Genomic DNA, 23,038 nt, shown 5'->3' with positions numbered 1-23,038 from the left:
TAATAATAGAATATCATTTATTTAAATTTTTGTGGGTTTTCTATATTTTCAAATAGAGGGTCGGGTGGGGGCTCCGGGCTTCAGCCTTGCTCTGGGCTCCAGCCCCTCTTGGTGCATGGGGTTCCAGCCCCTACCTGCCGCTGATGCCTTCCACCCTCACACACGTATGTGATTAATGTGTTAAAAAAATTAACACGTTAAGTTTGCTTTCAGTGAATAGCCGGTGTTAACTGAGATTAATTGATAGCCCTATTATTTAGTGTTCAAAAATTAGAGGATTGATACCCCACTTCCCCCAGTGGAATAGGGAGAAGGAGGACAAAAATGTAGAAATAATGAACATTTCTTGAAAATGGCTCTAAAATTGGTTTGCCCTTGTAGGACACATAAGCGTTAAAAAACTTAGGCTGATTTCAAGTTTTGTGCAGTGAAAAATGATTTACTTGCTAAGGCTTAATTAATGGACACCATAAGTGACTTTTAATTTAAATAATACTTGATTTATTAGTAAAGCCAGCAAGGACTAAATGCTACATTGAAGGATCACAAGAAACTGGAAGAGACCTTACCCTGAAATGTGTATCGGAAGAAGGCTCCCCACTCTTGTCCTACAACTGGAGAAAATTAACTGGCACAGAGGAACTTCCGGCAACATCATTATTGAGTAATGTTTATCCTTTATTATTTTAATATATTTAAGATGGATAATAGGCCTTGTCTTCATGTTTTTATTTCACCTTGAAATGCTAAACTTTTTTTATGCCTAGGCTTAATGTCTTAAGACCTGGTACCTCGCAGATTACCTGTGTTAAACACATCCCTTAAACTCTTGGCAAGGAAATATTCTCAGCAGATGAGTGGTATGAGTACCAAGACTTAATACTGAAATTAAATACTATGGAATCAACTTCCAGTTATTCATAAAAGAATGATAGTATTATATATGACAGCTCTTTGCAGCTTGACAGATGTCTCATTTTTTTTCAAACTAATGTCAACATAACTAAGAAACTGACTTTTTAAATAAATTTGTTGTAATGGATTAACACCTTTGGAAATATTGAATAATAACCATTAATGGAAAATTTTAACCAAAGTTTCTTCAATATTTGTAGATAAAGATACAGGTGAATTGTCTCTGAAAAATGCCTCTGAGGAGTACTCTGGTACATACAGTTGTGTGGCTGCAAACAGAGTTGGCACTGATGACTGTTTCGTTGTGCTAAATGTCACTCCTCGTAAGTACTTGCTGTATAGTAGTTGCCGCAGAATCAGAAATGTTGATGAATGAGTTAAAGAAATAGTCATTTGATCCTTTTGTAATCTATAAAAGAAACATACTGTAGAACAGGTAGCTGACAGCATTTTTAATTTTGTCATATTCTTGAGTATTGAGCATTCTTTCAGCTCCTATAAATGTCAGCCTTTTGACTTGTCTTTCCATGTGAATTAAGATTTTTTTTTGTTTATTTAAACATGTGTATAAGTAGTGATGTATCAATTCAGTAATATTTCTCAGTATAGGGAACATTTGTTTTTATTTTAAGGTGTAAGGGGAATTCTCTAGTTATGCAAATGAAGTGAAAGGCCAGTATTGTAGTAATTTGTGTTAATCTATTTCAGCTATAAATACAGCTGGCACAATTGCTGGAGCAGTTATTGGAACTCTTCTGGGTCTCTTTTTATTGGCCTTTCTCGTCTTCTGTTGCTGTAAGAAACGTAAAGAGAAAAAATATGAAAAAGAAGTGCATCATGATATTAGGTAATGACCTTTTGTCTTTACCCTTTGAACAGTAATATCTGAAACTAGAACATAACTTCCTCTTAGAGTTTTTTTCGTGGGTAATATATTCATTATGGCTGATTAGAATTCTGCATTGACCTAAGCCAGTGCATTAAGCCAGTGTGACAGCTAAGCCTATATAACCTTATACTTTTAATGTAGTATACATTAATATGCCTGTATCCTATTTTCTGATATGTTTCAATGTTTTGTTCAGTTAAAAAGGATTCTGAAAGTGGTAAATATTTGAAACACATTTTGTTTAAAGTAATGAACAGTGTTAATGTTTTTGCTACTTTTATTTTTGGAATAGGAAAAAAGTAGACATTTTACAAATCCCTCAAAACAGCAGTACATTCTTGGTTTAAACCACTTCTATTTTTAACTATTTTCAGAGAGGATGTTCCTCCTCCAAAGAGTCGTAGTTCAACAGCACACAGCTATATAGGCAGCAATCGTTCTTCCCTGGGTTCAATGTCTCCCTCCAATATGGAAGGCTATGCCAAGACTCCATATAATCAAGTACCAAGTGAAGACTTTGAACGTCGTTCTGGTCAAAACCCAAACTTTCCACCATCAAAGGTAGCTGCACCTAATCTAAGTAGAATGGGAGCTGTCCCTGTGATGATTCCAGCACAAAGCAAGGATGGGTCCATAGTATAGAATGGTGCTAATTTATGCTTTTTTTTAAATTATTCTTTACAAATATTAAAAACAAAACAAAAAAACCTTGTTCCAGCCTACATTTAAAAAGTGCACAAAATTGTCCTTGAAGTAAATGAACAGTTAGTTTGAACAGCCATCACTTTTGCTTATTAATTTTGAACTGTTATTAAAATATATTAATTAAAAGCTTCAGCAAAAGCATTTAAGTTCCTAATGAGATGTGAAACAATGGAGGTATTTGAATTTTAGATGAAGAAACACCATATCGGCTAGATGTGGAATTCTGAATATGAAACACAACATTGTGTATTTTTGACAGTGAAAAGACATTGCAACTGTACTCCATGAAATTAGATTTCCAGAGACTTCACCCTCAAAATTTGGAATGACTTAAATACTTTGACTCCTTGGCCATTCTGTGATAATGGCCACAGTGGCTGAAGTACTTGAATGATCTAAATATTTTACTGAAAGTCTGTGGAAATCTTTACCTTTCGTAATGTGCTTTTTGGGGCATCTTCTGAATTGCTGAGAACTCGTATATCATGGGCTACCAGTTGCAGTTACTTGAACCCGATCAACTAATAAACTTGATTTTGGGATTAAATGCAACAAGTGGAAATGCTACAGGAGACCTTGCAAGCTTTATGAAACCCCAATTTTAAGAGAAGCGCATTTTATTATAGTCATGCCAAGCAACCCAAAACTGTTCACTGACATTAAAGGGGCATGATCAAGTTTATACCAACTTGTTACTCATGGAACCTAGTCTTCCAAAACTTCAACTGTTGTTGTTTTCCCATGAAAAATGGGTATGTGTTTGTGGACAAATAGTTAAATTATGGAGGACAGATATTTATCTGTCTTAAGATTTTCAGAACCTTGCTTTAGTTTTCTAAATCTCACTTTAGGTTTTTAAATCCATATTTTGTCCATCTGGATTTAATGGGAAAAGATGAGTGCTCATCAGTTTGTAAAATCTGCCCACTTATTTTGGAAACTTATTTTTGACCCTAGTGTATATACACAGTACAACATTAGTCTGCTATTTTAGGACATTGTGTAAACAGTTTTTGTACAAAGAATTTGTAAAAGGGGTAAAAGAGCTTGGTCCTCAGTGTCCCCATTAAAAACAAACCAACCTCTAAATGTTGGTACCAAACACTTTAATTACATTTACTTTCTCATAACAAAAATAGAATTTCAAATAATTTCTCCTCTTCATGCACTGTGGTTATCCAAAATTGTAGATATAGAACTAAAATTCATTATTTTTTGTTTTGTTTTTCGTTTTTTTTTTAAAAAACCTTTCACAATTTACAAACTTTAAAAAAAAGGTTTAGAGTGTGGTTTCTGTACTAGTTTCAGACTTATTAAAGTACTGTTGATATCTTGTGATAGCTATTGGGTTGTTGTGGATAGTGTATTTGAATTTTGCATCCTTTTGAGTCTTTGAAAGTAATGTTTTTCAGAACAAAGAATTTTGTAAATTTAAAATGTCAATAGTGAATACTAAACTGCCAAATATTTTTCAAACTGAAAAGGAAGATAGAGTGCAACACTGATCTTATTTAAGGTAAATGTCCAAACTGCCTGTGTGAAAGATACTAGATATATCTGTATTACAATGATGTGAGACACAAGGTTTTCTCAAGAGTTTAGGGAAGCTTTAGGTTACAGTGTCTGTTTTTTCTATAGCTGACTAGGTCTGTGAAATTATTCAGCTTGCTCTTAGATGTTTGTCCTAGTTATAGGTAGATACATAATTTTTTATCTAGATTATTATGTAGAGTACATAAACCCTTTTCATTCTGAATGTAGAGAATGAAGTAGATATTAAGTATTTTAGATATGTATAAAACTTTCCACATTTTGAGACATCTTTTTTTAGATTGTAATCAGATACTGTTAGAACTAAGATACTTTTATCTTTCATATGTGCCTTTCCAATAAACTTTTATGCCTGATTGTAACTTATGTTTTTTAAAGAAGTTTCTGGTGCCTAAATTGCTTTTTCTTGAAAGGTGCTTCTTAACATGAAGGTACAGACTTCACAACACTGTGACCTGATTTCTTCTTACATACTTTTTATATTTGTACCTCTTTCTGCCAATATTTTGGATGTGGCTTAAGTAACTCTGCATAATGTTCTGTATTTCAAAGCGCTTCAGTTTTGCTTGAACTTCTCTTTGCAAGCTAGTAAATGTTATGTTCCTGAAAATTGTTCCCTTTCACTGTAGTACCAGATTGGATGATTAGAACTTTCACATGTGATACGTGCTACTTTGTAGTTATTTTCCAGACACATGAATACAAAAGTTTAATAATAAAAAAAAGCTTAATTTTAAGGAATGTCTGAAAGTATAGGACAGCAGTTCTTAAACTGTGGGTGGGGACCCCAAAGTGGGTCGTGACCCCAGTGGGGTTCCCAGGGCTGTCTTAGACTTGCTGGGGGCCCTGGCCGAAGCCTGAGTCCCACCACCCGGGCCAAAGTCTAAGCCCAAGCCTCGCCGCCCAAGCCTCGCCACCCAGGCCAAATCCGAAGCCAGAGGGCTTCAACCCTGAGCGGCGGAGCTCAGGTTACAGGCACCCTGCCTGGGGCTGCAGCTTTTGGGCTTTGGCTTGCTTCCGTCCCCACCTTCCCCCCGCCAGCGGGGCTTGGGCAGACTCAGGCTTCAGTCCACCACTCCTGGGGTGGTGGTGTAACTTTTGTGGTCAGAAGGGTGTTGCAGTGGAATGAAGTTTGAGAACTCCTGGTGTGGGGAATGAAGACAGTCTCTTCCCATATCCAGTTATAAACACTGAAGAGAGATTGTCACAGTTGAATGATATATTGATACACCAAATATTTTACCTACCCTGAAAGTAAGGTGTTTATTATTTTTAAAATGCTGTTATGTCAATCTTGAAAACTGATCTGCTGTGCAAAACAGGAGGTAAAGCAGAGATTAAAAGCCAGCAGTAGGGCTGGGCAACTAGCTAACCGTCTAAAGTGCTTGATTAATCCATCTGTGGACATGTTTGTGAGATGAGCTCTCATTGCATTGTCCAGTACTCTATATTCCTGTCAGGTAAATAGGCAAGATACTGAAGAACATAAATGTATTACACTAAAGCAGGTGTAGCTGCATTTGTGCGTATTTAATTCCCTGTCAGCTCACAAGAAAGGAATAAGTGATAAAGTGGAATGACAGCATGATATGCCCTCAGAATATAGCTTTTAGGCCTTGCAGCCTTGACAATGTCTGTTTATGAAATTGCATGGAAGATAAAGTAACAGAAACTGACACTGTCCTCTGAAATACATAGGACTACCTACTTGGGATAGACTTTGCCTCAAGTACCTAACATCCAGGCCTATTGAATGGACAAATAATTATGAAGGCCACATTATTACTACTATAAATTTGATTAATATCACAAAATAAATATTTTAGTAAATTGTTTTTTTCTTTAAATTCACACATCTAATTTATTTAAAGCAGATACCAGATTAACAATGTATTGTCTATTTAGAAGGGGAATGGATGGGACCAAATAGCTTATCCCAGTACTCCCCCCACCTCCCAATTAGAATGTTGTTACAAATAAGACTTCTAAGGAAAACTCCTATAGGTAGCAAGGACAGCTAGTTCATTGATTAGAACACACCATCCTCAGTACCTCATTCATGCAGTTTTATAGTTGAAGATAAACTTTCTTTTGTAAATATTAAATCTAAATGAACTGAAGAGGTAATACCTAGTTAATAGGATGACTGAAAATTTACTTTTCCATTGTCAGTGGGGCATACTCTGATTTTAGTTTGGGATGAATAAAGTGTGACAGCCTTATGTAATTTGAAAAAACACTACATTAGACCAGATATCATAAACTTCCTTTTAACATACTTTCTGAAACAGATATTTAAAGGTATTTTTGTGAGGCATTATTTTACACTGACATTTCATGAGTAAATTTTTTAGAATTTAGTGCGTTAAAAATGCCTTGTTCCAGTTGAGCAAAATAAATACCCATCATATTTTTGTAAATGCCATTAATTGTGGTATTTTGCCTATTCAGAAATGTACAAAAGTACACATTTAATCTAATGTTGTGTAGTTGTATTGTTACTAAACAAGAGGTATGAGGACATTTAATCTGACATGTAACAATATACTAAGTGTTAAAGATGTGTTTCAAATATCTGTCTTTAAATCAGGGCTTTTCTGCAATAAAGGAAGCCAACAGTATAGAAAATAGTTTTCATGGCAGACTTTTGTTCTTTGTGCTCTTGCCATGTAGGAGGAAAGACCACATTAGGTTCATTGTATCACTTATACCCTACTGAAACACTGCATTAAGTGTTTGTTTATAGGGCCTTTGGGCTTTTCAATGATGAGTACATTTCAGCTTAATTATAGAATCATAGAATATCAGGGTTGGAAGGGACCTCAGGAGGTCATCTAGTCAACCCTTGCTCAAAGCAGGACCAATCCCCAACTAAATCATCCCAGCCAGGGCTTTGTCAAGCCTGACCTTAAAAACTTCTAAGGAAGGGGATTCTACCACCTCCCTAGGTAACACAGTCCAGTGTTTCACCACCCTCCTAGTGAAAGTTTTTCCTAATATCCAGCCTAAACCTCCCCCACTGCAACTTGAGACCACTACTCCTTGTTCTGTCATCTGCTACCACTGAGAACAGTCTAGATCCATCCTCTTTGGAACCCCCTTTCAGGTAGTTGAAAGCAGCTATCAAACCCCCCCTCATTCTTCTTGTCTGCAGACTAAACAATCCCAGTTCCCTCAGCCTCTCCTCATAGGTCATGTGTTCCAGTCCCCTAATCATTTTTATTGCCCTCTGCTGGACGCATCCACATCCTTCTTATAGTGTGGGGCCCAAAACTGGACACACTACTCCAGATGAGGCCTCACCAATGTCGAATAGAGGGGAATGATCATGTCCCTTGATCTGCTGGCAATGCCCCTACTTATACATCCCAAAATGCCATTGGCCTTCTTGGCAACAAGGGCACACTCTTGACTCATATCCAGCTTCTCGTCCACTGTAACCCCTAGGTCCTTTTCTGCAGAACTGCTGCCTAGCCATTCGGTCCCTAGTCTGTAGGGGTGCATGGGATTCTTCCGTCCTAAGTACCGGACTTTGCTCTTGACCTTGTTGAACCTCATCAGATTTCTTATGGCCCAATCCTCTAATTTGTCTAGGTCCCTCTGTATCCTATCCCTCCCCTCCAGCGTATCTACCTCTCTTCCCAGTTTAGTGTCATCTGCAAACTTGCTGAGGGTGCAATCCACACCATCCTCCAGATCATTTATGAAGATATTGAACAAAACCGGCCTGAGGACAGACCCTTGGGGCACTCCACTTGATACTGGCTGTCAACTAGACATGGAGCCATTGATCACTACCCGTTGAGCCCGACAATCTAGCCAACTTTCTATCCACCTTATAGTCCATTCATCCAGCCCATATACTAAAGCAATACTTCCTAAAGGAGTAAATGTCTGCAACTGGAAAAAGGTATTCGGTACTTCATGTGCACAAAGCATAGTATTTGGTATTGGTATGAATTTCGGCATGAGGTTCTATATTTAATTTTTATGAATTTAAAGTAGAAGCATTGAAATTTGTAGGAAGTCCATTTGTTTAAAAAAAAATACAAGAATGCTGTAGTTTCATGACAGACGTGTACTTTTTGAAATAAATCTGTTAGAGAAAACAGTAGTATATCTTTATTCTAAAGCAGAGCTTGTTTGTGTCTTTAGTTTTCTCTTCCTCTTGTACTCTTTTAAGCATACTAATAAACGTGACTTTCCCTACCACACTTGTGCTCATCTTGTTCTTTCTTATTCCTCCTTTTGTTACCGCTTTCAAATTGAATGAAAAATAGCAGTTAAAACTGACTGGATATTTTAAACTTTTCTGTGGATATTAGCATGCACCTTCAGATTCTGTAACTTGATTACTCATTACTTGATTACTAAATATAGATTATAGCTTAGATTGATTTTTAAATTGGGTTGATTATCCATTTTCCATTGCAGGAATAAAATATTTGAATATAAAGTTGTTCCCCCAGGAACTTCACCATTATTATTGTAGATGTCCAAGTGAATGCTATTCCTAACATTTTCCCTTTGTTAACCAGTCAAACACATTCTGTTACAATAAGATATCTTATGGGTCGAAGTAACCCCCTCAAGTTGCTCATTTTAAGTGTTGTTTAAAGTATTTTACTAATATGTTAAATTTGGTCTGAAGCCTGTAAATGTGGCAGATTCTTAGTGTATGTGTATAGATTTCTAGTGGTGTTCAGTTCCTCAAATTTTGAATTTAAAATTTCGTTGATTTATTTACATTTATATTTAAGTTAAATTTGTGTAATTAAAAATTGCTCTATGCATATGAGCACTGGATCTGTATTTATAATAGGCGTGAATACCACTAAGGGCTTAAGGAAGTAACGTACATGACTTTTTTACAATCTGAAAATACTCTGAAAAAGATACATGTCTACATATGTTAATGCATGCTTAATTAAATTTGTACAGTGCCAAGCACATTTTGACCTTTGCTTCAATATATATAATTAATAGTTGATCAACGGAGCTTAAGAAGTGAGCACACTAATGAAAAACCTGTAATGACAATGACTGTTTTCCCCATATATAGCTGTCCTTTTCTGTCCTTCGAGTACAGAGGAGTTTTGTTTTAATATAGCCCAGAAATTAAAATAAGCAGAAAACTTAAGGCAGAATGCAAGGGAACTAAGAGATAAATGTTCTAAATCTAACAAGTTTCAATTGAGGAAAAACTGATCTGATTTTAAAATGTTCATAAACAGGCTACACAGTATGTCCCTTAACAAGTGTCATGAGCCATCTCCAAAGCGACCCAGTTTCTTCAGTTGGGGATGAGGAATACCTCTGGAAAAAGTAATGCCTGAAAGGAGGACCAATCAGAAAAAAGGTTAAGTGAGATTAACAATTATAGAATACATATCCTGCAATAGAAATGAAAGACTGCTGACACTCATTTAACAATCTGGATCAAATGATTTCCCTCAATGGCTGAACCTAGAAGGAAGAGGGAGCAATCACCGCTTACTAGATATTTTTTCCTGACCAGCTGCATTTCCTTCACTCTGGATGCTGTGTTGTTGTCAGTTAATCTTCTGCCTAAGCTCCGGGCAAACACCTTCTAGTTCTTTATAAAGCAGGCAGTGACGTGGACAGGCAGAAGATGCACAGGTGACAGTGCCCAAATTTCTTCAGTGGCAATTGTGATGTCCATATTTGCTCTTCCTTGAGACAGAGTACAGCAGGCCCAAACTTAGTCTGCTTCCCCTCTGAACATAAAGACCTTTTCCATGTCAGTGGAAGCAGCCTTGATACCCCTGTCAGAGTATCGTTGCTTCTCTGTTTTGGTGACTAATGCATCCCCCTCCGCCTGAGTCCTTACTGGAGAGCCAATGTTAAAAGCTGAAACTTGCATTCCTCTTCCCTTTTCAGGACAGACCATCTTTTATAAGATCACCTGAGCTACGCTATGTTTTACTTTCCCCCTGGGCGGCGTCCCACCTCACCCTCCTCCTGGTCCAGTTTTCATCACTCCCTTCCCAGTGACATAGCCAGGTGGAGAAACCAGGGGGAGCGGAGATTAAAGAAAAAAAAGTGCCACCCACTAGTACTCACCCAGCGGCACTCCAGGTCTTCAGCAGCACTTCGGCGTCGGGTCCTTCAGTCGCACTGCCTGCTGCCCCGCTCCCCCTTAGCTACGCTACTGCCGTTCCCCACTTCAGGACTTCAAGGGGAGGGGGTGGAGTCCAGACCCACTACAGCTAGATGGCTAAAAGTCCTGTGTTTCCACGTAAACTGCGTAGTCTTCTTCCCCTGAGCCATTTATAGCCCACTGTACTAGAACTATGACCTATCCCATGAGCTGAAAGGAAAAGGGCTTCAGCAAGGGACTTGTGTAAAGCTGCCAAATGATGATCCTTAGGTACCTATATGCCACTGTAGATTTGTTGTGTCAGCTTTGGCAGATACTGTCCTTAGAAGGAGCATCTTGACCAGCTATTTTTCCACCAGAACTAGGGAGTCAGTGTGCACTCTTTATATCTGATTGATCCAGATTGTCAAATAAGTAGGAACAGAAAGAAATTCTGTACTGGTAAATTGGGTTTTTGTGAAGAAGAATTTGACTGTTTGGGATTCTTCCAGACCTTAATTACATTAGTGCTGATAATTAATTAGTTGTTAGACTTGCTATTTTAGAAAACATTTTAGTCACTTTATGTTTGCCCGTATCTAATTGTTTCCATAAGCATCTTTAAAGGCTAAGGAATAATCCACCTAAAGAAAGTGTACAAAAGCAGCCTGTAGATAGTGTCGCTGAGTAAGGAGGATAAGCTGTTGGAAGTTGATTGATCACTAGCAAGTTCAAAGAGGAAAGCCCAATGGTCTAGAGACTGCCAGCTACCTTGTGGCAGAAACTTGAATTACAGGAAGGGAAAATCCTCACTTTCTAGGAAAAGCAGGAGTTCAATAAAGGAAAAAATAGAAATTTATACATGCATTTATTTTTATACATACATTTATACATGCCAGAAGCTCTGATTATTCCAAAATTTTATTTATTTTTAATTTATATAACGTACTTAGAACTCTAAGTTAAATCAAAATTGGCACAGGCTCTGCTAAAACAAACTGCAAACTCCCTAGCAAAGAATACCACCACCACACTCCCATTCTCATAAACTAATTCTTTGTGCAAAAGCCTGTCTAAATAGACATGGTTTTCTGGACACCTCAATTAGGATCCATCAACCAGTGAGTGAAATAAATTCCGTGACAAAATCCCTGCTTCCAGCCTTGTATGCACAAATCTAGTGAGTGCCACCTCTACTTATATCAGTTATGTTGGGATGGAAGACTAGGAGAAATATATTCAGGGCTAAAATGTATAATATTTTATGAATCTCCAGCCAACAATATTAAAGCACAACATTACTGGAGTTCAGTGACAGCAACCACTAGCTGGACCTGAGTGTTCTGTGGAACAGATTAATAAACTAAATCTCAAGGTTGGATACATTCGAACAAAGTAAGAACCTTTTATGCAAATTGTCTCAAGAAATTGGTAGAACAGTTTCAGAACATTAGTGTATCCACTAAATTTGAATGATGTCAAGACCACTAAGGCCACGTCTACACTACCCGCCGGATCGGCAGGTAGTGATCAATGTATCAGGGATCGATTTATCGTGTCTACTGTAGACGCGATAAATCAATCCCCGCTTGCTCTGCTGTCGACTCCGGAACTCCACCAGGGCGAGAGTCGGAAGCGGAGTCGACAGGGGAGCGGCAGCCGTAGATCCCGCGCCACGAGGACGCAAAGTAAGTGATTCTAAGTCGATCTAAGATACGTCGACTTCAGCTACGCTATTCTCGTAGCTGAAGTTGCATATCTTAGATCGATCCCCCCCTAGTGTAGACCAGGCCTAAGATGATGTTTCTATCAGCATAGCAACATCACCTTCCCAAATGACATCGTCTATGGCAACGGAAGCACTGTTCTTTGAGCATAGCTATGTCTACAATGGGGATTTTGCTGGGATAGGTTTGTCAGCCAGAAGTGTGGTTTGGTTTTTCACACCCAGGACCAATATCGCTATGCTGACAAACATTGTAGAGTAGAACTGGCCTGACACTTATCCCAGATCTTCATCTCCACTATACAAACTGCTAGTGCCTGAGAAAACGGAACTGGGCCAGTGTCGCTAGTTTCATAGTCAAACCTGATGGTAGATAAATACCAGGACCCATTCCAAAGTGTGCACTTGTCAAGATATAATTTTATTTATCTGCTCTCTAATTACTATGGTTTCAATTTACCACCAGTCTAGCTCAGGTGGGAATTGAGCAACTTAACGCAGAAATTGTGCGAGATGCGGCTAATAACTAAACTGAATTTTGACTTAAACAAGATGACATCTTTGGGACACAGCTGGTGGTTTGCAGAGCGCTGTCAAGAGCTTATGTTGTGGCTGCCAGCACTATACATTTTATGTGAGTAAATAGGATGCCCTTTCCCATCACTTGTAATCCCATAACTGCTGAAAGCAGAAATATTTCTTCCAGAATATAAAATAACCTAGAAATATGATGCAAAAGCTTGGTTTTAAAATATATTGATGTGTATGCCCTTTATCGATGCACTATGGTTTTCCTTCAATAAAAATAGAAAGGCGGCAGTCTGAGATGAACCACTGTGAATGTAAAACAGCAAGGATGAAATCACCCATTTTAAATTAAAAAAAAAAGGGGGGGGGGTACTAATGAGCCAAAGCCAAAGGGGGTACTAATGGCCACTTCTGAACTGGTACCCCTGTTGATCTACTGACTATCGCAAAGTGTTGCTTTGTCCATCCTCAGTTAAAGATTGGGAGGGTGGCAACAGTATGTATTAATACACCAGGATGTCTCAAAGCTAGGAAACTGATCTGAATGTATGTTAGTAATGTTTAAAGGTAACCTGCAAAGAGGGAGGGTCATGGAAATTGGACTTGTTTGAGAAGATGGGTAATATAGAAGGCTATTGGATGCTCAGGCAACAGAGGAAAGATATTGAACAGGTATCCTCCAGACAAGCATTCCCAACCATTCATAACATCCTCTGCAGATGTACCTATAATCTGTAATAAATACGGCTCATGTCTCTAAAGCTCTATAACTTCTATTAATCATTTACAAACAGAACCTTAATATAAAGTATGACCAATTTTTTTTATAATGTGGGTTGTTTTTATTTTTGTTTGTATTTTGTTCCTTTGATATTTTAAAAAGCTCTTTTCAGAGAAAAAATTAACTAGTGCTGAACTTCATGCTGGTGGCCTCCTGCACCTATCCAGAGTCCCACTGACTCCACTGGGACTCCACTCAGGCACTAGTGTCTGTCTGCCTGCCCACAAAACAAGTTATGGGATTGGAGCCTACCTATACATGGAGTGCTCTGAGATCCCTTTAGCAAATTGAATAAATAGATTTTTCCCTCCACGGACTTATTTCAGTTATGCCAGTTGTGTTACCTTAACTATAGTATGTATGCAGTGTAGTTGCAGCTGTGTCGGTCCCCGGAGATTAAAGAGACCAGTTGGGTTTGGTAGTATCTTTTATTGGACCAACTTCTATTGGTGAGAGAGACACGCTTTCCAGCCACACACAGCTGCTCTTCAGGTCTGGTGTAATGTGTTTGTCGGGCCAAAGGTGAGAGTTGTAAGCCTTTGTCAAGGGGGTCTCTGTGTCACAGCCTGACCCCTATAGAACAGGGGGGGAGACAACTCTGCCCAGATGTGAAGAAGAGCTGTGTGTGTGACTCGAAAGCTTGTCTCACCAACGGAAGTTGGTCCAATAAAAGATCTTCCCTCACCTACCTTGTATCTATAGTATGTATGACATTTTCAGCCAGAACCATGTTTTTTCAAGCACAGTGTCCCTTTAAATAAAGTATAAGTAATATAAATTAGAATGGTCATTAAATACCATGTGAAATGAGTATTTTATAGTATCGGAACATTTTAAATAGTTCGTAAATAGGTTGCAACATTTTTGCTTCCAACTGAGTTACCTACAGATGTATTCACAGGCAGGTAGAGGAAGTGTTCTGGAAATTATAAACTAGCCTTCTTTATTCTACTGGCATTGGATCACAATGCTCTGTCTGTTGACTAGACTGATTTAGCACGATATAACAATTTTCTTGATTTTTAAATAATTGTATTAAGCTGAACAGTGTTTGACAATAAAACAATTTATTTCTGTGTAGTCATTCATAGTATAGTATGACATAAAAAAAACCTCTTAAAATGATTATACTGATTATTTTTAAAAATGAATGGTTATCATGTGAATGTCTAAATTATTCATTATTTCTGCACATTCACCAAAACATTAGTGTGTGTGCCTATAAACAATAAGACAAAAATGATTGATTAAGCAGAACTTTCAGGACCTGATCTGAAGTCTATGGAAAGAGTCCCTTCTGCCTTCAGTGGGCTTTGGATCAGGCCCTTTACTTGGTACCTTAATAACTTTTATAATTCACAATTCCCTATGTACAGTTAAAAAAAAAGTAAAATAAAAACATGAGAACATTAGTCAAAATCAGGTAAAAAGAAGACATCCTGAAAAATGCTACAATCCGAAATAATCCCTCCTCCTCCTGCCCTCCAATCCCCTCCTTCCCTCCCTCCCCCACCCCCCTCAGTATGTTAAAACATCACAGTGCTTGAAATTGAAACATGCTAATATGAAATATGGTTTGGTAAGAGAATATTGGATGCCCTCTTGTGGCCAATGATTTCTGATTGTCTTAATTTTTTTTTAACAGTGCTTCACCCATACCCCAGTGACTGAAACATACCACACATTCGCTTGTGACTTGCTGTGATTTGTTAATTCATAGTAAATCATTTTAAATATTATGTGCTCTATAGTAAAGCAAAAAAGAATTTAGCTTAACTTCTTGGATTCCAGAAAATTAGATATCCTACTGAAAATTACAATCCTGAAAAACAAAAATGAAAAAATAAAGTAAAAATTCTATTGTAATTCATGTCAATTGCAAGAGCAATAAGTTGACCCTTCTGCATAAACTCTGGAAGGAAAGCTGAATTATATGAAGGAAATGGAAAGAAAATGTACAGCTTGGTGTATAAACTTTCTCTTTTGGTCAGGTTTAACTGTTTTAAGAACTATTTACAGACTTTTTAAATTTAGGAAGCCTTTAGGCAGGTGTGCACCATACCATTACATAAAATATTTGGAAGTATAAATTAAGGAGTTACAATGAAAAAATAGTTCTGAAAAGCACATAAGTTGACTGTGTGGGTGTAAATATAATAAGGATCTTATTAAAGTTAAACCTGAATTTAACTGAAAACTGATTAACTCCAAGAGAGCGTCTCTATGCTTTTATATTGAAGAAATGTACTACACTAAGACATTGAAATATCAGCTGTCCTCAATGTAGCTGAAGCCATCTAAGGTCCCTGGAAATGTTTCCTGGGTCACTGCTCTTCCAGGGGAGACGTAAATTCCTAAGACAGGTTTTAATGTATCTGATGAAATGGCTGTACTTAGGAAAATGAAAGTACATTTTTCTTGTATTGCGACAGTAGAGTCTGATCATGCCAGATCTCTCTCTCCGTTTACAGAGACATCAAGGCTGCACATTTTCAACAACAATTTTTTTTAAAGATGAGAGGGTGAAGCTGTCCAGTTAGCTGAGAAACTGACAATAGATTCCAATTAGTTAATTTGTAAATCTTAAAGATAGGTATCACTTGGAGTAAATTCATTTCCTTGTATTTCTTGTATGCTCATCCCTTGTGTTGATCAGGACTGAATAGGTATGTAATATCATACATCAAAGGATTTTTTTAGCACATTTAAGCTGTGTGTCTTATGAAATATATGTATCTGTAAAAGGCATAGAAATACTCTTTTTTTTAAACTGGCATTTGTCATAAAATCCCCTAGAATTTTTTGCTGCTAAGGTCATGAATTGGAAAAAAAAAACTCATGCCTTTCCCCCACTTACTGGCTGTCTGAATTTCCATTATTCCCCTGTGTTTGGTTATATCTGGTTAGTGTAGGAGTTTAGTCAACACTCGGAACAGGCATAAGGGGTAACTTACTGACAATAAAAATGGGGTCCTTTCAGTGTGCACATGAATTTTGGTCAGACAGCATCCTATATCTTTGTTAAGCGACTTTAATACTTACCTTGCGTTTCAGTCCTGCAATTAGGTAGGCAAATGGGAGACTGTTGTAACTGCATGGAGCCCCGCTGAAATCAATGAAGCTCTGCGTAGGGACAGCAGAGTGCTTGTGCGCAATGGATTCCATATTCTGAAATCCCACCTCATACTCAATATCTGATCAATATGCTCTTGAGAGACATAACGATACCACATAAGGTCTGGGTTTTTTCAATTGTTTTTAGTCCCACAAAGCTTCCAAAATGCTTTGATTTAAGCTAGCTGTAAATTTGTTATATAAATATTCATCAGTATGAATGCTGGTTCAGATTTGTACAGTTATTAAGGTTAGAAGGGACTGTTTAGTCTGACCTGTATGTCACAGGGCATTACTTTTTACAGAGTTACCTCCGTATTGACTCAATAACTCGTGTTTGACAAAAGCATAAATTGTGTTTGAACATATCTTGCAGATATATTCCAGAACACTGATGAAAATGTTGAATAGTATCAGGCTCAGTGCCAAGTCCTGCAAAAACCCCATTAGAAACTTCCCCACTTGATGATTATTCCCCATTGATTACTACATTTTGAGATCTGTCATTTCTTAGTCCATTTAACATGTACTTTATTGATATTGTATAGTGCCAATTTTTAAATCAATGTCATGCAGTATAGTAAGTCAAAGTATTATAGCCTACACAGTTATCTTTGTCAACAAAACGGATAATCTCACCAAAGAAGGTGAAATCATGATTGTTTGACTAACTTTTTTCACAAAACCATGTTGATCAGCATTAATTATACTCCTGTTCTTTAATTCTTTATCAATTGAATCGTGTGTCAGCTTTTCCATCGTTTTGCCCAGGATTGACGTCAGGCTAACTGGCCTATATATCAGTACAATATTAGCACACTTCTAGTCTTCTGGAATTTCCCTGATATTCCAAGATTTATTAAAAGTTAATACCAGCGGACCAGAGATCTCCTCAGCTAACTCATTTAGGATTCTTTGTGCAAGTTATCCAGGTCTGTTTATTCAAAAATGTTTATCCCCACTACACATTGCATAACATAGTCCTTAGTTACTAATGGACTGAAAGTATTTCTTTCATATGCAATACCAGTACATCGTCCTTCTTTCCAAATACAAAACTGAAATATTAATTGAACCACTTCTGCCTTTTCTGCATCACTATTTAACAGTTTTGCCATTCCATTTAGTAATGGTCCTACCACGTTACTGTGATTTCTTTTGTTCCTAATATACTGTACAAATAAACTCCTTCTTTGAGTGCTATTCCCTATGTGTATTCCACTGAGGATACGAATGTGCCTGAGACCAGAAGATTCTTGCTACTGGAGTCTATTGGTCCATACCTGCACTCTTTCTGACTGACCGTCTCCCCAGTCCCTTCTTACTACCACATGGTCTGGGATGGAGCCCTCCAGTGTTCACAACTGATCCTTGACTCTGTTTTTGTAAGTATTATATAATTATATAAAAATCTATAAATATTGGAGAACTGTCTACAAAATTTGATAAAACTTTCTTAGTAAATTAATGCCCCTCGCCCCACCTCTGCTCCTTCCCTGCTTTCCCAGTCAGAGATGAGCACCAGAGGTGCCTGTACTGTCTTGGAGAAGCTCATATCTCCACTCAGTGCAGTATCAGCCACTCCTTTTTGTCTCAAACCTGTCAAGCTGGGGAGTTCAGGCTTTGGAAACACTACATGGAGGAGGCTATGAGTCCACAGTCAGATCCAGGCTAGGCAGACGCTTGTGCAATGGTCTGAGGAGTCAAGGAGCACACTGGCCAGCACTATTTCCCCAAGGAAATAAAGTTCCCTGTGGAAGATTTGCCCTTCGAGGGAAACAACTTATCAATCTTTTGACTGAACAAGGCATTGCACTCATTAAAATACTAAAGGGCAACCCTCGGTTCCTTGGGGATATACACCTCAGCTGCCAAGAGGAAGTACATGAGGCAACCTTTCTTTCACCAGAGAGCTTATTGAACTGCTGCAAAAGTGTCAGAGGATGCAACAAAATAAACATAATGCTCCTTTTACCTCTTCTTTCCAGGGGCAACACCTGCCAAGAAGTCTTTTTGATAGGATCTGTGAGAATCACTAACCTACCCAGGTGCCAGGTCCTTCCAAGATCTGATTTGGTGGCTGCCTAGCCCAGTTTTCTCATATATGATGGATGATTACGGACAAATAGATTCCTGATACTATTCACTTTGGTTGTACCATAGAGTTCCCCTCTTCCCTTCCAAAACCCCCTTTCTCATTCCTTTCCAAGGATTGCTCTCATGAAAGGATACTCTTACAGGAGATAGACTCCCTACTTCTACAGGGACCCAAAGAACCTGTACCCTAATGCTGAGGTGGAAAAGGATTTTATTCCAAATATTTTTTGATTCCCTAAGAAGAAAGGAGGATGGAGATGACACTTCAATGTCTGTGTCCTAAAATTACGATTCAGGATGGTCACCCTGGTATTGATAATCCCATCCCTAAACAGACAGAAATGGTAAATGGATCTTGACCTGAAGGATGATTCCAGCTGTACTCTCTACAAGCTTGGCTTTGATCAGTATATGTATCAGGCACAATATAGAAAAAATAGTTCTGTTCGCTCCTACAGTGTGAGACTCTCTAGCTTAGGGGACAGGACAGGGAATGTGTGTGTAAAGTCCCCATTTGCTGCACCTCCTTAGAAGATGTTAATTACAGATGTCTCCCTTGTAGGCTAGGGCATTCATCTGACCAAACACAGCTTTACACTTTTCTGGTTTTTTTCCCGAATAAATTTCATTCATAACTTTTCTCGTCTTCAGGAAATTAGCCTTTCTGAAGTGCCAAGTTTGTCCATATTGAATGTAATCGGGTCATTATTGCTTGTCACTGGGCAACCAATAACTTAGAGGTCAGTGATTAATTCATCTTTATCTATCATTATGAGGTTCAGAATAGCATTTCCTTCTGTTGGTTGCAGAACTGTTTGTGTTAGAAAATTATTTATAATTTTTAGAAACTCTGATTTATTACTGGCTGCATGAGACCACCTGTTTTTCCTGAATTGAAGTCCCATGTTAGTTGTTGATTTTGTTGCCTTGGGATGAAGAGACATTTCTTTTATTATCCTTTGTTTGCTAAAGAGATTTACCAGCAGAGGAAGGATAAACTGAGGAAAATAAAACCTGAGTTCAGGATTGACAGTATTTTGGACAGATTAATATGAACTGGAAAAATTGGAGTGTACCCAGTGAAAACCCAGATTTGAATAACAGATCATTGCTCCTCCAAATGTCTGAGAAGATATGTGATTGTTTTGTTTTATTTTATTTTTTGGATGTCAGATAAATACATCTTCTGGTGAAAGCTGCCTTTTGGGGCAAGTATCATCTGCATGGGAAGCATGGGTGGGAACAAAGGGCCTAATTTAGACTGGAAAAATAGGTGTCATCATTCTTCAGTCAATGGAGTTTGCACTTGTTGACATCAGAGCTGAATTTAGCTCAATACTTTTTCCAGCCCAGCCTTTTCATCGTGAATATTCTGACAATTACAGTGCGCTACATAACAGAGGTTTTCCAAAATTGGGGGAATATCTTGTTAACTTGCCCTAGATTTGCTCATATAAGGAGTGGGGACAGAGCATTCCTGACAGAGGCCCTCAACCCTGGAATCTACGTCCCTACCCTGTTGTTTGACAGAAGCGAAGTTTGACCTTGTGGCAGTTGTCGTCTTTGTGGCACAGAAGAAGGAAGATTATTTTTTGTTGGGAAGTGTTCTTTCATTATCTTATTATTTTATTACTTATTTGAACTATGGTAGCACCTAGAGGCCTCAAGTAGGAGCAGAGTCTCATTGTGCTAGGTGTTGTATAAAAAGAGTAAAAAGACGGTCCCTGCCCCAAAAAGTTTACAATCTATTTAAAAGAAAATGAAAAAAATGGGGGTAACAATCATGTTTTTGCATTTATTTTTGTATTGTTTTTGTTCCTGTGGTCACAGGTATGGGGATGCACATGCTACATGGAGTAATACATAGATCAATATGTTTGAGCAGGGACAGTCTTTTTGTTCTCTGTACAGTGGCAAGTACAGTGGGGATTCAAATAAATACTACTACTACAATAAAAGAAGCACATATGATGCTAATCTTCCAAAACGATGGGGGGAGGGGAAAGGGATGAAACAAATGATCCTGACTATTACTGCTTTATGGTGCCGCTAACTTTAACCCATACTAAATTAAAGGGATAAATAATAAAGACAAAAATCTAGATGGACAAGCCTTAACCTGAAAGGCTTTATGAAGAATGACAGATCAAGCTAGATTTTTTGCAGCTAGATTTACAAAACTAGTAGGCAGATGGTCTAAAGTAAATGCGGTTATCAATAATCACTTTTACAGGGATTGAGTAGCTGGAGTATTTTACACAAAGGCTAATGCTAATCAGCAGTGTGTCAAGTTATAAGGAAGTGTCTATAGGAAGTGACAGCGTCCAGTGTTACAAGAGTTCCAGTCTGAGTCAACATCTTAATTAATGATCTGGAAGAGAAAATAAATAGTGTGCTAATTACATTCATAAATACTGTCTAATTGAGGCATGGTATGAACAGTAGTGAAGAATGAGAAATAATACAAAGGCACATAATAAGTTTGGAAATAGGGTTAGCATTTCATTTTGTTATTGTCTTCCTAGACAGTTGCAAGCTTCCATGATATACTGATTAGGAAAAGAGATTTTCTGTATATTATTGGAAATGAGTTGTGCTGAAATACAGCAAGGGGTGATAGCAGACAGTATGTAAGATGTATATGAACTTTCAGCTCAATGTGGTGCCCAAAAAAAGGAAATGTAGTTTTGAGTTGTGTCCTTGAACAGCAATTTGTGTATCATGTCACAAAGAAGGGAGGTTATAGTTCCTCTTTATACATCATTAGGGAGATGAGTACTGGAATATTCTGTTTAGTTTTGAGTACCTCAGTACCAGGAAGATAAGGTACTCAGAAGGCGGGGGTGGTGGGGTGATGGAAGGATCAATCGACTGGAAGGGCTGATTTACAAAGAAACATTAAGAATGCAAAATAAATATGACTAAATAGCCAGTTGCATTGGGAAGCGATTTGATAACTAAGTACTTAAAAGTTGTAAACACAAAAGAGGAAAAATAATTGTAGGGTGAAACAACTGGTAACTTGGTGTGATGGGATGAAATTAAGGAAAGCACATGTTAAGTTGAATTTCACAAAAAATATCTTCATAATAGTGATGGTGGGAGATGCCTTGCTTGCGATTTTAAACTAGACCAGATAAATACTTGAAAATATGCTGTAGATAACTTTACACTAGCTGATGGATGAACTAAGGAGTCTGGTCTTATAGGCATAGGAAGCACTGGCAAAATTCTGTTGACTTCAGTGGGAGCAGGTTCTAGATCAGGGGTGCACAAACTACGGCCTGCAGGCCGGATCCAGCCAGCCAGCTGTTTTAATCCAGCCCTCGAGCTCTCGCTGGGGAGTGAGGTCTGGGGCTTGCTCCGCTCCGGCCCTCCAGCTGGGGAGCATGGCCCCTCTCCGTGTCCTATGCGTAGGGGCAGCCAGGGGCCTCTGCTCTGCACACTGCCCCCAACCGAAGCACTGCCCTGCAGTTCCCATTGGCTGGGAGCTGCAGGGGCAGTGCCTGCGACAGCTCATTTCTGTTCTAACATATTAATATTGGGACTTACTCGCCACTTCATTACCCTATTTTAATGTAGGAGTAACTCCATTGATTTCAGTCCTAATAATCTGCATGAACCTAATGGTGTTTATCTTATTTACTTAAGTGATGATCAAATATCAGCACCTCATATAGATTAATGGTATTTTCTTTTTTATAGTATGACCTCGCATACAAGATTCATGATATAACAGTGGTATAAACATGAAGAAACAGGCTGTATTTCCCCATGAATTTCAACTATGGAGAAACTGAAGTATATTATGAAATGAAGTACTGTTTGTTTCATCTTTACCTATTTTCACTTTAGAGTCAAGATTAGAAACTAGACTCTGTTCAGTTTTACGGGTAGCATTTTCTTTTAATCTCACCTACCTATCTATGTTGCAAAGTTTACAATGTGACTGTTAAAGGATTTTTCTCCACTAGTTCTAGGTTTTAAAGAATTAAAAAATAAAAAAAACCTTTGATAATATGAAGATAGCCATGCCTCTGGGTACATGTAAAACCTCATGATGAAGTTGACAGAAATCAGCTCAGGTGACAAAAAAATGTAGCATGTTATGCAATTTGGACTGAAATAATTTCAACACCAATCACAAAGAAATTAATGTGATTTTAAGTTTTGAGTTAGTGAATTTTGTTTACAACTAGTTAATTGCCTTATTTCTTTGATAGGAAGGTGCCTTGCATACTGTATATTTAAATGTTGTGATAATATTGTCTTTTAATACTGTTATAAAAATGATTTCTATAAACATTTCTTTAAAAACACTTTGCTATATTGTATTCCTAGACTGTAAATCTTGTAACATATATTTAATAAAACATTACATTATAATGTGTATAGTGCATATATCAAAATCTGGTAAAATATATGCTGCAATAAGTGATGTCAGTTTATGACCCATCTTTGCTTTTCATCATTTTAACATAGAAAAGAGGGGCAAAGAATATGTAAATAGTAATGGAATTGTTTAAACAAAGAAATGTACATACATTATCTTAGATTCTCCTGTGTGTTAAGATGGCTTTGTACAGTTCTGACAGTGCAAAGTGGCCATAAATCTGGTGCAAATGGCTATGG

The 23,038-nt window shown here is 37.8% G+C and overlaps 1 protein-coding gene across 3 annotated transcripts in view; it reads left to right on the top strand.

The window, feature by feature from the left end:
* Positions 1-22,704, top strand: part of CXADR (CXADR cell adhesion molecule) — a 54,228-nt gene extending 31,524 nt beyond the window's left edge. For 2 of the 3 annotated variants that reach the window (XM_048868433.2, XM_048868442.2), the window contains exons 4-7: positions 509-664; positions 1,116-1,238; positions 1,624-1,762; positions 2,179-4,801. In XM_048868433.2, the coding sequence (XP_048724390.1) occupies positions 509-664; positions 1,116-1,238; positions 1,624-1,762; positions 2,179-2,446 (686 nt within the window). In that variant the 3' untranslated portion in view covers positions 2,447-4,801. Of the gene's footprint in view, positions 1-508; positions 665-1,115; positions 1,239-1,623; positions 1,763-2,178; positions 4,802-22,111 lie in introns of those variants that run through there. The other variant, XM_048868434.2, reaches the window with a different exon arrangement.
* The last annotated feature ends 334 nt before the right edge of the window (positions 22,705-23,038 follow it).

Source organism: Caretta caretta, chromosome 1 (genome assembly GCF_965140235.1).
Source record: "Caretta caretta isolate rCarCar2 chromosome 1, rCarCar1.hap1, whole genome shotgun sequence".
In the NCBI taxonomy this organism is placed as follows: Eukaryota; Metazoa; Chordata; order Testudines; family Cheloniidae; genus Caretta; species Caretta caretta.
Note: the sequence above shows the minus strand (reverse complement) of the source record. Positions and strands in the feature narration are given on the sequence as shown.